We start from the raw sequence: 14,653 nt of genomic DNA, 5'->3' as shown, positions 1-14,653 counted from the left end.
CAATCATTGACACCCTCCACAAGGAGGGTAAGCCACATAAGAACATTGTTAAAGAAGCTGTCTGTTCACAGAGTGCTGTATCCAAGCATATTAATGGAATGTTGAGTGGAAGTAAAAAGTTGCACAAGAGATAACCACAGCCTTGAAAGGGTTGTCTCGAAAAAGCCATTCATGAATTTGGGGAAGATTTACAAGGAGTGGACTATGGCTGGAGTCAGTGTTTCAAGAGCCACACACAGACATATCCAGGATATGGGCTACAATTGTCGTATCCCTTGTGTCATTAACCAGAGACGTCACAACTGTCTTACCTGGGCTAAAGAGAAAAAGAACTGGACCACTGCTTGGTGGTTCAAAGTCTTGTTTTCATGTGAAAGTAAATTTTGAGTTTCATTTGTAAATCAAGGTCCCAGAGTGTGGACGACAAGTGGAGGGGCACATAACTCTAGTTGCTTGAGGTCAAGTGTGAAATTTCCACGGTCAGTGATTGTTTGGGGAGCTATGTCATCTGCTGGTGTTGGTCCACTATGTTATATAAAGTCAGTGCAGCTATCTACCAGGAAATTTTGGAGAAATTTGTGCTTCCCTCTGCTGACAAGCTTTATGGAGATGCTAATTTTATTTTCTAGCAGGACTTGGCATCTTCACACACTGCCAAAAGTACCAGTACCTGGAATTACTGTGTTTTATTGGCAAGCAAACTCGTCTGACCTAAACCCTATGGCAGTGATTGCTAAACTCTGGCACTTCAGATGTGGTGACACTACATACATCATTTTGTGATAAGAAGAAAATAAAAGTTTGGTCCTCTGTATCAGCGCTGTCAGCAGGGATGCAGTACCAGGTAAGTATTGGTAAAAGCAGATAATTTATTTGTGGTCAATGCGTTTCAAGGGCGAAAAGCCCCCTTCCTCGGGACTATTACATTTAAAAGAACATATGCTGCATTTTTAAAGAGAGGTTTTTGGCAGGACATAGTTGGGGGAGGAGAAAAGGATGTGCTGTTTTTTTTAAGAGCTAGTGAAAGGAGTCCTTCGTTACGAGCTGCTGTGGACTTCAAGTATCCATTTGTTTATAGCATGTATCTAATTTAATATTATTACAGAAGATATTTATTACAGAGAATAAAACATGCAACGCCAGAAACTGTGTTTAGTACTTAAATGTGAATAATAGATTAATTAAAAGGAAGTAAAAACAAAAATAATAAAAATGTCTATATGAATATATGATATTTATCTATTTTTGGTCCATTTTTGGTATAGGTATCAAGAAATTTAAATTAGAAAAACAAGTGATATGAAATCATTTTTGTTTCAATATCAGATTATTTTCTGTATATGTACATAATTAATGGTTCATCTTATAGTATCAGCAAACTATAATAATAGACAAGAAAATAAAATTCCTTCAGAATTATACTGATTACAAGCAGGAGGCCCAAAATATCCTCAATGATACAACATACTACGAAAATATTTCTGGTAATCCGTTCCCTGATATAAATAAGAAACTGAGAAATCTAATAAAAAAATTCCTCTGATAAACAATACATAAATAAAAAAGAAAAAAAACTTTTTACTACCTAGATCTATCTCCATGTACCCCCTACTTCTACCATCTATCAAATATCCATAAGAGTACGGAAAATCCGCCAGGTACACCCATAGTTTCTAAATGTGCCCCAAGTAATCTGTTAAACTATCTTTATCTTATAAGCCCTACTCACTATGGACGTTACGGCCTTATACTTGAATATACAGCACGAATTGGGGATACAATGTGTGAGAACCACCCTTAAGAATGATATAACATTAAAACCACCCCAGGTTGATGTCCTCTTAGAAAGCTTACGGTTCATTCTTGAAAACAACTTCTTTATATAATAATGCTACCTATCATCAATGTAAGGGGACCGCAATGGCAACGAAAGTAGCACCGGCCTTCGCATTTATGGGGGAGTTCGAAAAGAAATATATCCTAAACTACCTACCACAAAGACAACATATTATTTATTATAGAAGATAAATTGATGATATCTTCATTATTTGGGATGGAGATGCTTATTCAGCAATAGAATTCTGTATTGTTTTAAAAAATACTGACTGGGGGATTTCCTTCACCCCAAACTACAATAGGACTGAAATAGAATTTTTGGACATTATTGTTACCAATTTGAACTGTCTCTCAACAAAAACATACTTTAAATCAGTTGATACAAACCGTTACATACACTACTATAGTTCCCATCATAAGAAGTGGTTACAAAACATTCCTTACAGCCAATACAAACGTATCAGATGGAACTGCACACACCATGAAGACTTTAAACCACAAGCAAAAATCCTGAAAAAAAGATTCACTGATAAAGGGTATCCAAAGGAGTTCATTAAAAATGGATAAACACAAAGAGCGCCTTGTGTACACTGGAGAACTGCTTACAAGTCACAAATAAAGAAGGAACACAAATAGAAACCAGTATAAACTTTATTATTCAATATAATACATCAAATAAAACTATACGTGCAACGTTGGCAAAACATTGCCATATTCTACTCCAGGACCCCTATTTGGCAAAGTATCTGCCCTGTATTCCCAAAATGATCTATAGAAGGGCTCCAACTATTAGAAATATTTTGGCCCCTAGTAAACCGAAACAGCATACTAAGGCCCATCAAGAAGGTATATGCAGACAGCCCCAAAAAAACAGGGAGCTTTAAATGTGTGTCCAAACGGTGCCTATGTTACAAAGTAATCGCACATAATCAGACGACTTTCTCTTCCAATAAAAACGGGACCACCTTTGCTATAAAACACCATATGACATGTCAATTCTGCTATGTAATTTACCTTATTGAATGCAGGTGTAGCCTTCAATATGTTGGGCGCTCGACACAAGCATTACATTGTCGTGTGAACCAACATAGGTATAACATCCAGAGACAATATCAAAAACATAGTGTCTCTAGACAAAGAGAAACATCCGTTAAAAATTACTCCCATCGATTACATACCCGAAAATCCGTTCAATAGATTCAGTAACCTCCAAAAACGAAAGGTATACTGGATCTACCAATTGGATACCCTTACGCTACATGGGTTGAATGAAATCAGCGAAACAATTTTTTTATGTAATCTAATTATTTATCTTTTTTTTCTTGTCTTTTATTAACCATGTTTGCTGATACTATAAGATGAACCATTAATTATGTACATATGCAGAAAATCATCTGATATTGAAACAAAAATTAGTTCATCTCACTTGATATTCAAATTAATTTTAAATTGATTTAAATCTCTAGATACCTATACCAAAAATGGACCAAAAATATTCATATTTTTTATTGTTTTTACTCCCTTTTAATGAATCTATTATTCACATTTAAGTACTAAACGCAGTTTCTGGTGTTGCATGTTTTATCCTCTATAATAATTATGTTCTGTAATAATATTAAATTAGATACATGCTATAAACAAATATGATACATTGTTGTTCCTCTCTAGAGTAATGTATACTTGAAATCTAAAGCAGCTCTTAACGAAGGACTCCTTTCACTATGCCATTCAAAAAACAGCACATCCTTCTCCCCTCCCCCAACTATGGCCTGCGCGCCAAAAACATCTCTTTAAAAATGCAGCATATGTTCTTTTAAATGTAATAATCCTGAGGAAGGGGGCTGTTGACCACAAATAAATTATCTGCTTTTACTAATACTTACCTGGTACTGCATCCCTGCTGACAGCGCTGATACAGAGGATCCAACCTTTCTTTTATTCTTCTCACTGACCGCTTCATCCTGATGTCTGCATCCACGGCACGGGTAGGAAACGAGGCAGCAGTGCAGGCACTCCGTAGGCTGGTCGGAAAATACCAGCGAAGTGAAATATAGCTGTTGTGACTTCTCACAACAGCAGAGGATAAGCACAACTATTTTGAATACCCTATTCAATTCTATATAGCAGTGCACCACACATGAGGCGCTGCCTCCCGTCTGTTTTTTCTTTTACGTACATCATATGTCAAGACCACTACTGGTCAGCAGCTCTTCTGCTCATTAGTAGGCATCTCAGAAGAAGAATGGAGATCTTGTACAGCACCTGCTATCCTCACTTTCAGGGATGTGTTGGAGGCTCTGTTTAAACTATTTAAAAAAATGTAAAAAAAAATATATATAACACTACGTGCTGTGCTATTTGCACCATGACACCATTGTAGTCATTAGGCTCAATGAGTTTTGTTTTCCTTCGAGTGACGGGATCCATTTCTGGGTTTGAAATCAGTTTTTATGTTCCTGTGGCAGAACAGAAAAACTGAAAGCTATTAATACAATTAATAATCCATTACTCAAGTCGAATTCCTACAAAATTATGCAGCAGTAATGCACCAAAAAGTTAAGAGCCTCATCCAAGTGCAGACCATTTAAAAAGTTGGCCATGCTCACCTATCTGGAAAACAAATGAATTCCAGTTGTCCGTCTGAATTCAGACTAGGGGCAGGAAAGGAAAACATGGCTAAAAATGGGGCGGTCATGCAAGGCACAACTGTGTTCATTAAAAATTGGTTGTCAGTGGCTTGCTTACTGTTAACATGGTTTTGCGGTCAATCTGCCACCGTTAACAATAAAAAAAGCATTTGACAACTAATTTAATGAATAATATTAAGAAGTTCCGGCTTGCCTCTCAACTGCCTCCTGGCCGCCGCATCTGTTCCTGCCGTAGAGGATGTGCTTTCACCTTCACCTTCATCTTCTGTGTACAGGTATACAGTGAAATAACACAGTGCTTCTACATGAACTCTTAACATTCAATCTACACGTGTTGTAAAAAAAAAAAAAAAAAAGTACATTTTTCTTGCAGATCATTTTGCTGTAAATTGCACAGTATTTTGCTCGGTATGGTATATGACTAAGCCGCATGCCCTGTTCTCATTTCCCTTAATGTTTGTGCTGTTTTTTTTTTTTTTTCTGAAGGTAATGGTCTTCGTTCATGCCAGAAATTCCACAGTGCGGACAGCAATGGCCTTGAGGGAGCTAGCAAAAAACAATGGCCACATTTTATATTTTTTGCCAAACCAAGATTCCGATTATGGTCACGCAGAAAAGCAGGTAGGAGCTGAATAATCTACCTTTAACTTGTTCTTGAACTTGTCAGACCTGCAAAATCTGTTCCCTTGATAAAACAGGAGTTTATTTTAGAATCAGTTTAACTCTTGAGAAGCAAGGGACAAATATGCTGTAGTTCTTCTCGGCTTTTTTTTTTTTAGGTTGCAGCTAGTTTGCAGAGTTGAATGTGTTTTCATCTGAGAGGTTGCAATTAGCATGGGGCTTCATGCCCTACTTAGTGCCACTTGTATCTCTAGCCTGATTAAAGATTGAGTGTATTTCCTTATCTCTCCTGCCAGTTTAGCCATATAAGCATGTTAACGTAAAATTACATCTTTAGCAGAATCCAATTTAACTCTTTCAATCCTACAGCGTTGTCGCTGCTGTACTGCCAAACATGATTTTTGGACATGTTGATTCATTTGGCATTGACATGCGATTATAACATTTGCTTAATTTTTATTCTCTAGGTAGGCTCTATTGAACTTTAGGTTTGGAACCATTTTAAGGATATGTTCACGCAAAGCAGATTTGTTGCAGAAAATCTGTTCCGTATATATGAATATATGGTTGTATGTGCCACGTTTATATGGTTATATAGAGTTCCAGTGTTGCAGGCAGTGAGAGTCGACCCACTGTGCCAACCAACCAGTTTGACTTTGGGTCAGTCCTGAGGGTGTTTTCCTGGCTGTCCTTTTGGTTTTCACCCTTTAACCTCTATAAAGGGATCTGGCCTTTGCTGTACAAGATCACTACCTTTTGAAGTAGTCCTGATATGGTTGGCAGCTGATACACTGGGCTCAGAGACAACGGTGCCAAGCACTGAGAGATCAGGCAATACACGTCAGGAACCAGGCAAAGGCCAGGACGGGCAGAGTACATGTGAATCTGTGAAACTGTCCAGAGGTCAGGGCAGGCAGCTCAAGGTCAGTACTGAGAACAGGCATGGGTCAGGTCAGGAGGCAGAAATTCAGGATCCAAAAAACAGGCAGAAGTCAGTACTCGGACAAACAAATGGATTATAGATCTTTTGCAAGGCCTTGAAAGCAAGTGAAACCAAAAAGAATCTATTGCTCAGGCAAGGGGTGGAACAAGCAGCCCAGCATATATAGGTGGGCTGATGAGCTCATTAGTCAAACAGCTGAGCAAAAAGAGGAATTAACCCTTTCAGTTCTGCAGAGAGGTTTAATGAATAGACACTAATATATATATACACACACACACACACACAAAGAGACTTAGCAGCCAGCCTGCAGCATGGGAGACATGAGTCTGGCGGCATGCCCAGACAAAAGTTAGGGGACTTGTACAGCACCCATGCCCGTCCCAGTTAGGGAGATGATAGAAGGCACAGAGTGTCTCCATGACACCCAATGAACAGTGACATATCTTCAAAGGAGGCAGACTGTGTGACTGCTACGGGGGAGAAAGAGTCCGGCTTACACTTTTCCTGACATTAAAGCACCTCATTTTCATTCAGCTGTCACTAGATGCAAATAGATTTTTACAGTAACTGTATAAAATATCATGCACTGATCTCCCCCTAGTGGTGTCTGTAGGCAGTTTTTGTAATACAGTTGTCTGGTGTATATACATTGAGAAATATGCTATTCAGAATGAGTGACATGTTTTTGAAGCACTTACTCCACTTTTTCCAACACTAAAATCTGATCAAGTAGATAATTTATTTTTTTATTGTAATTTTTTTTTCCACTAAAAAAACAGAACATAAATTCATCTGAAATCTGGGGCATTGTGCTTTGCGATCTGCATTGCCTGAGACTGTTTGATTTGGGGCAGTAGGGCCCATGGTAAATTTTGCTATGAGGACCTGTGAGATTTGTGTGCCAGTGAAGCTGCATGGAACAGTCTCAGAAATTTCTGCAACAAATCTGCTGCATGTGAACATCCCCTAAGTTTATGGCCAGATATTACGAGTCCGCTGTGGATTGTCTGCAGCAGTAAACCCTCAGTGGGTTTGTCGTCATTTCGTAGCAGCAAAATCCACACCATATGTGAAGTATATTGTATTGTGTTATTTATCATGGATATGCATTGCAAATGGTGAAATGTTCGCTAGATAGCTGCATAATAAATTGACAAGCTACAGGTTTAAAAATCCAAATCGCATTTTATGTGCTGATTCTGGTGCGGGTACTTTCTGCAGAATGAGATTTTTTAAAATATGCACTAATCTGCTTTTGTACAACACTGTGGATTTGTGACATGCAAATTTTCAGCGTTTATGCCACATGGGAACATACCCTTAGGGTACCACCACAAAGCGCAGTTGTGTCGCCCTTGCTACATGACTGCACTGTGGTTGATTATTCCGTGGCCATGCAAGCCACAGTGGATTCTAATTAAATTTATTAGGGCCGCACTGTTTAGTCAATCTGTATTGTTAGTCCCCACGGGCCACCTGCAGTACCATGCACCTAATTAGTTTAGTCCGCTGCTGCTCATATAACGCATAATAGTCGACCACAGCGTAGCCAAATTGCAATCGTTACACCACTGCTCTGTGTCTTAGTACTCTCAGGATGATTATTAGCCAGGACAGGAACAAGCTCTTTTGATGCCCAAAATGATAGTTTCAGAAATTGTGTGGTAGTTTCGCCTGGACAGTCATTATTTAGATGTCCCCTGTTGCGTCCTTACCAAACGATCTCTAACGTTGTATGCAAGGAAACACTGATTGGTAAAAAGTGTGAAGGCAGAACCTTGTTTTTTTCTCATTTTCATTGCTTTAAATCCATATATTGCATCCACTTCTTCAGTGATGCCCTACGTAACTGCCCAGTCTGTCTACCTTGTGTAACTGGCACGGTTGAATACATTATTTTTATACCAGCTCCACACCTGTCCATGGGTTGTCTAGTATTGGAAGTCAGCTCCATTGAGGTGAGTGTGGCTGAGTTATAATTCCACACACTACACGTGGACCGGTATGGCACTGGTTTTGAAGGAAAGTAGCAATGCTTGATATACTCTTGATGTACTCTTTTAGGCTAATTTCACAGAAGTGTGTTAGATCTGGGAAACAGTGTGTGGTGGCTGCATTTCTCAGGCCAAACACTACTTTTCCAACCTAAACTTGTGTGAAATTAGCCTTAAAGGCTATGTACATGTTTGGGAGCAATTTCTATTAATTATTGCATTCTACTCATTTTGAGATAAAAAAAAAAAATTCAATTGCTCTTTATTTAAAATGTTGAACCATTGTCTGTGCAGCCTTGAGTTTATCTAGTATCAGGATCTGAATTTTCAGTCTGTTTCATCAGGCAGCTCAGCTGATGGGCTCCTCATCTCTGCTCTCTGACCTTATAAACACTCATTATAGCTCAGTTCTTATATTACTGATAAGAATGTGGCGTAAATAAACGTTTATGACCTGTTAGTAATTTAGAGATGAGGGTTATTAGATGACTGGCACAAAGTGAAACTAAAAAGGTACGATTCACACAGCTAGAAAAATAATTAAACCATTGTGACATAATTGCTCAATATTTTTAATAAAGGCCAATTAAAACAATTTGTTTTTAGCCTAAAATTAGTAAAATGCTATCATTAAAGAAATTGGCCCCAAAGGTGTATATAACCTTTAAGGGGTTTCGCCAGGCTTTGCAGAAAAACCTGGAGTGCTCTGTAACACTCCATCACGCAGCTGTTTCTGCTGCGCCCAGACTCCAAAATATGCCACTAAACAGGAAGACTCAGAGGAACACATCCAGTCCAGGACCTTAGCGGAAAAGTCCACAGCCTGTTTGGGCACAGCGGAAACAGTGGCATCGGCGGCCCAACGGAGATGTAAGTAGTGACAGAACTCTTTCCTCCAGGTCAGAACACTCCAGGTTTTTTTCATTTTTTCTTTTTATTTTAAAGCCCGGAGAACCCCTTTAAGGAAGGAAAATCATACTACATGGGGTTTAGCTTTCTGAAGTTTGCGGGCAGACTAGCATGCTGTCTTATGGCTTGGAGTATGTGTTGCTGAACCAGGTAATTGTTTTCTGTGTATGAGATGCTTCCAAGCTTCTGTCTTTAAATTGGTTATTTCCTGTGAGAAATTGCAGGCTTTCACTTAGAAAGAAAACATGATTGCTACACGAAAATATATGTATAAGTCTGAGACTGCGTATTTCATGCATGTTAAGAGGAAAATAATATTTTAATTTTGGCCTTTTCAGTTGGAAAATGGTTTTCATTTTTATCCATTTGCCGTGGAATTAGTGTTGAAACTGAGCTGCATATATATTACTGCTCCTTATTTATTACTTACAAATTAAAACCTTCCTTTTTGCATCATTACACACGTCGGCTAAATTTTGTAGCACTGTCTGTCTAAATATTACGTCCCAGACTAAATCTCTCTCCTAAAAGTGAATGCAAGCTTTGATCTTAGGCTAGGGAGTGGTGAAATAATTATGGTTTAGAGCAGCTTTAATTGTAATTTTCAAAATTTCTTTACTCCCATTAATGTTAGATTGATTGCTTTTTAAGTTTCAGATTTCTTGGCCCATGCAGTATTCAGTAATATGAAGCTGTTATATTGCAGTATAATGGAATTATTTCCAAATAAATAAATAAAAAAAAGACTAAAAGTTACTTGTGGTGGTGTTGCAGCAAATTGGATTTGTGGCCACAACCTCTGGCATGCAATGTAGACCTATATCATGTTAAAGGGGTTCTCTGGGCTCTCCTATATTGATGACTTATCCTCAGGATAGGTCATCAATATCAGATCGGTGGGGGTCTGACACCCGACATCCCCGATCAGCTGTATGAGCCATAGACAGCAGCGGTGAGCAGGAAGAGAGAAGGGAGATGGCACGTGCACACTGTGTGCCGTCTCCTCATACAGCTGATTGGCAGGAGTGCCGGGTGTTGGACCTCCACCGATGTGATAGTAAGGATCTATCCTGAGGATAGGTCATCAATATAGGAGAGCCTAGAGAAACCCTTTAAAGAGTGATAGAGAAATGTAAATATACCATGGGTCCCTGAGTTCTTTTGTGAGTAGTGTACTTAACCCTCAGTTACATAAACATTGGAAAAAACCTTTCTGAAAATGTCACTTTTTTTCTTGTAGATTTAGAATTTGTCTGAAGTTAATATAGTTGGCGCACGGCTCAGGGATCACAAGTGCATTTTTTAACCCCTTAGTGACAGCTATTTTAGCTTTAAAGGATAACTGTCACACTTAGACCCTAATTTCAATTTTCGTATATGTAGTTACTAATAACATGATATTCCAGAATCAGTTACTATTAGACTGACTTACCCCATATTTAATAAGATTCAGCCCCTAGCAACCCGTCTGCATAAAACTGCAATTTCACTATTCAGTTAAGATGGCCGCCACTGCCCTCACCCTGAGGCTAATCCCGCCTGCCCTCACTAGCCAGTAACAATAGCCCCCCAAAAGTGTCAGTAACCAGAGCCCTCCCCCCCTAAAGGGTTAATCTCCTGCAGCACAATGGGGTCCTCTTACCACATGTTGCTTTCATTTATACACTGAGCAGACGGCAGATCTCCCTTCCCTGGTCTGCGCTGCTTCAGCTCTACTTCTCCAGCTCTGCTGAGTGAGGGAGCGTCTGCCAAGTGCAGGGACAGGGAGAAGTGCACACAGCCCAGGCACTGTTATCAGCTGCTGGGGAGGACCTGGCTTTAATCATTTACTTACAGTCCCTGACTGTCAGTAATCTGACCTTGCACGCATCCTGCACGCAGCGTCCTCCGTCCTTCAACAGATAGACGGACCATGCCTAGCAACCCTATTTTAAGCACAGGTAAAAGTAGGCAGTACAGGGAACAAAAATGTGGAATTAAGGGGTAATTGAATACACAGTGAAAAGTTGAAATAGGGCCACCAAGGTGATATTAATCACCACAATCCAATACTCCCAAAAAAAAAATATACGACAGTTATACTTTAAGGACCAGTAAAAATTGTCCCCTCTGTGTTCCAGTGGTTATAACAGTTTTATTTTTCTCAGTTTAGCTGAGACGTTGAATTGTATGAGACAAATTGTAGTTTTTTTGTTTGTTTGTTTTTTATATAAATATATATTATTTTTTTTTAGGGGAAAGATTTTAAAAAATTAACATTATTTTGTGGGATTTATTTTTATGATCTTCACTGTGTGATATAAATAACGTTATAACTTTAGTCTGTGGGTCACTATGATCATGATGATGCCAATTTTTTTTTTTCTACTGTACTTTAGGCTCTCAATTCTCCCACACTGCCCCCGTCTCCTCCTTCAGGCTGGCTAAGATCAAAGCCAACTTAAGGGGAGGGCTGCTTTAACTTTTAATATTTCAGGCTGTGTAGCTGATGGAGATATGTGTTTGCTCTTGTTTGGCAATCAAAGCTTCAAAACAAAACCAGAATCTCAGCATTATCTCCTCTACATCGGGAGATATAGCTGTTTAGAAATTGGGTCAGGAGTGAAATCATCTAAAACCTGCTTTCACTTTCCGTCGCTATCACTACTGCCCGATTTCTAACAGCTATATCTCCTGATGTGAGATAATACTGTGGGCTTATTTTTAAGCTTAGACTGTCAGCTTTTAAGCCATATCTCGAGTGTAGCTTTTATCCAGCTTGAGATATTAGGAGTTAAAGAACCCCTCCCCCCTGCCTGAGCTCTTCTCATTTGAACTGTTAAGTAGTTTTCTCAAAGCCTGAGCAAAACTGTTAGGTGGTTAATGTGCATTGACAGACTATTGCTATCACATAGCCTACTCGTGCTGCTCATAATAAATACCTTCTAATTTAAAGGGACTCGGTCAGCGGTTTTGTGGATGCAAACTTGTGATCAGACATAAGTATGGGCAAGGGGCAGGAGGAAATATATACCTCTGTCCCCGCTTTTAATAACTGTAGTACTGAAAAAACAAACTGAATCTCGCCACTCCCGAAAGTGCACCCTAATTACACTGGGGGCCAGGCTGCAGTGCTTTAGGCAGACCCTACCCTCTGCTCTACAGCTACTCTGTTACATCTGATCGGATCAGATATCAATGACCTATCCTGAGGATGGACTATCCTAGAGGATAGTCAGTATAAATATCCTAGAAAACCCCTTTAACTATTATTGTCCGATTTCACTATGGTGGCGAGTACAAACATTTCAAGAATTATTCTTTTATGATTGCATTGTTTTTGGGCATTCTTTTCTTAGTCATGAAGTCACTGGTATATTATATTATTGCTTGTGTAGCACCAACATATTCGCCAGAGCTGTACACTCAAATGGTTGTCATGAACTTTTATAAAATACCCTTTTTTCCACACCACGGATTATATCCTTATCTAAAAAAAAAAAATGGTAACAGAATCTAAATTGCTATATTGAATATTCTCTAATACAAATTACCAAAATGTGAAGTGCACATTTAAAACCGCTAATGAATTGAGCTTATCTAATGCGGCTTGGAAATATTGTCATCTGTCGTGCCAGGTATTTATCATACTAAAGTATAGAGAACAATGGGAAGATTTATTAGACAGTTACCCCACTGTTTTGTGTGCTAGCTTTTGCATTGTGCATTAGCTTGGACCCAGTCCAAACATCTGTTCTTAAATAAAATTCTCAATTGTTGGAGACAAATACTCTGAATGGTAATTTGTGCATATGATTTGTACATTTATAATTGGAAATAAGTAGCGTGAAGCTGAAAGTTTGTAAGAAAACTGAAATGTTTTGGCATTGACGCGAACCTGCCCCGCGCCTGACTGTGCAGTTACCCAGCATCACAGCATGAGCCGTTTGATTAATTCCATTATAAATGACGTGTGCTATTTGTATTTGGTCTTATCATTTCCACGAAGTAAAGCACAATTACTTGGCCATTTCCTTTATATGCCACTCTTCGCAGTTTATTTTTTCATTATCTGATGTCAATGGTGTACACATATATGTTGTCTATGCTCAATAACGTAATCATAAATGTATGTAGATACTCAGCAATTACACTTGACATGAAATACATGATCCTGCTATGACGTCGTTTGTCCAGATTTCCTTATCTGAGACGTTAAAATGAAATATTTTTAGTTTTAAGTAGAGCAGCATCGCCCTGCGGCAGAAAGATAATCAATGAGAACATTTGTCTGCCAATAGCTAGTTATAGTTGTCCTCCACTGTTGTACCCTCGACCTACAAGACCAGAGGGACCACACAAAATTGTCTTGAGTAATATAGACCTAAGGCAAAGATTCATCTATTGATTTGATCATGTGAATCCTGTCCATTTTTGTGCATCTGTATTTTTCTCTGTATGTTTAATGTGTGTACATGTGTATTAGGAGATGGCTGATTTGTAATAGTTTTACTTTATGTATATTAATGTTAGACTTTGCATTGAATATCCGTTTAAGATGCTCCAAATGAACTGTGGACCTTGAAGGTCATTGGACCCAACCTATTATAAAATCACAGGTAATACAGTAAAAACCTCCCCAGAGGACTTCCTCTTTGAGAGGACCACCAATATGTTTTACATCATCACCATTGGCCAACCATTTCAACAATTACATACATAACCATTCTCCATACTTCCCCATGAAATTATTAATGTATTGGGGCACAGTTAGGCATAGCGGAGGACAGGAGGAAGCCGCAGTAAAGTAGGGTACTGTCAAGCTTTAAATCTGTTTTCTTGCCTAGTGCCTCCCAGCACTAATGAGATGGGAAGCTATGCCAGGGACTGAGAGGGGATCTATACTGGGATAATACAAGCTGTTGGAAGTCATTCTTAACACTAACAAGAAGGGGTTTGTCCTGGGAACTGAGAAGGAGAGCTGGACCATGCTGTGGAGTGAGTAGAGTGGAGCCATCCTGGGAGCTAAGAAAGATCTGTGCAGTAGTATGCAGTGCTCTTAAGTATGGCTCTCCAGCTGTTATGAAACCTAAACTCCCATCATGCGCGGCAAGTCTCTTGTAGTGTAAACGGAGTACCCACAGGTACAGCCAGTGGTTGTCTGAGCTGTCACATTTCTGTGTTGTCGGTGACCAGGATTTATTGGCATTCTTTTTTTTTTTCTTTTTTTTAACTGGCCAAACAAAACAACCACTGTATACACTTTAACCAGCAAAATTGGCATGCATGGTTTTTTATCACATTTACCTAAGCATTTTACGCCTCTTCCAATAAAGGGCGTAGTTTTGTGGGGAAAGGGTGTGGTGTCTCTGGAAAGGGGACGTGGTCTGCATGTGCTTCCATGTGCCAACATTTTTTAAATAAAACTATGCCTGCTTGGTGTAAACTTGGACTAGACAGGTTTTTTTTGCTCCATAGAGAAATGGGATGGGATTTCGGGCTTGCTCTAAGAGGGGGCCATTATATATATATATATAGCAAATATATATACCGGGAGAGCACTATGAGGGCATTATGTATACTGAGTTTTTGACTGAGGGGTGAAATTCATCCATTTTCAATGGCCATTATTAACAGGTGATAAAGATGAATGCGAAATGGAAGTTAAAAACTGATAGCTGGTCAGAAAAGGGATCTGATGCAAAATGGCCATGAAAAACTGT

General features: G+C 39.0%; 1 protein-coding gene across 1 annotated transcript in view; it reads left to right on the top strand.

Annotated features, from left to right (window-relative positions):
- The window catches only part of ASCC3 (activating signal cointegrator 1 complex subunit 3), a 742,201-nt gene that overhangs the window by 387,993 nt on the left and 339,555 nt on the right, over positions 1 to 14,653 (top strand). The window contains exon 14 of the mRNA XM_040428803.1: positions 4,971 to 5,105. Within this exon, the coding sequence (XP_040284737.1) occupies positions 4,971 to 5,105 (135 nt within the window). The remainder of the gene's footprint in view (positions 1 to 4,970; positions 5,106 to 14,653) is intronic.

Source organism: Bufo bufo, chromosome 4, assembly GCF_905171765.1.
Source record: "Bufo bufo chromosome 4, aBufBuf1.1, whole genome shotgun sequence".
In the NCBI taxonomy this organism is placed as follows: Eukaryota; Metazoa; Chordata; class Amphibia; order Anura; family Bufonidae; genus Bufo; species Bufo bufo.
This window is presented reverse-complemented; position numbering and strand designations above follow the sequence as displayed.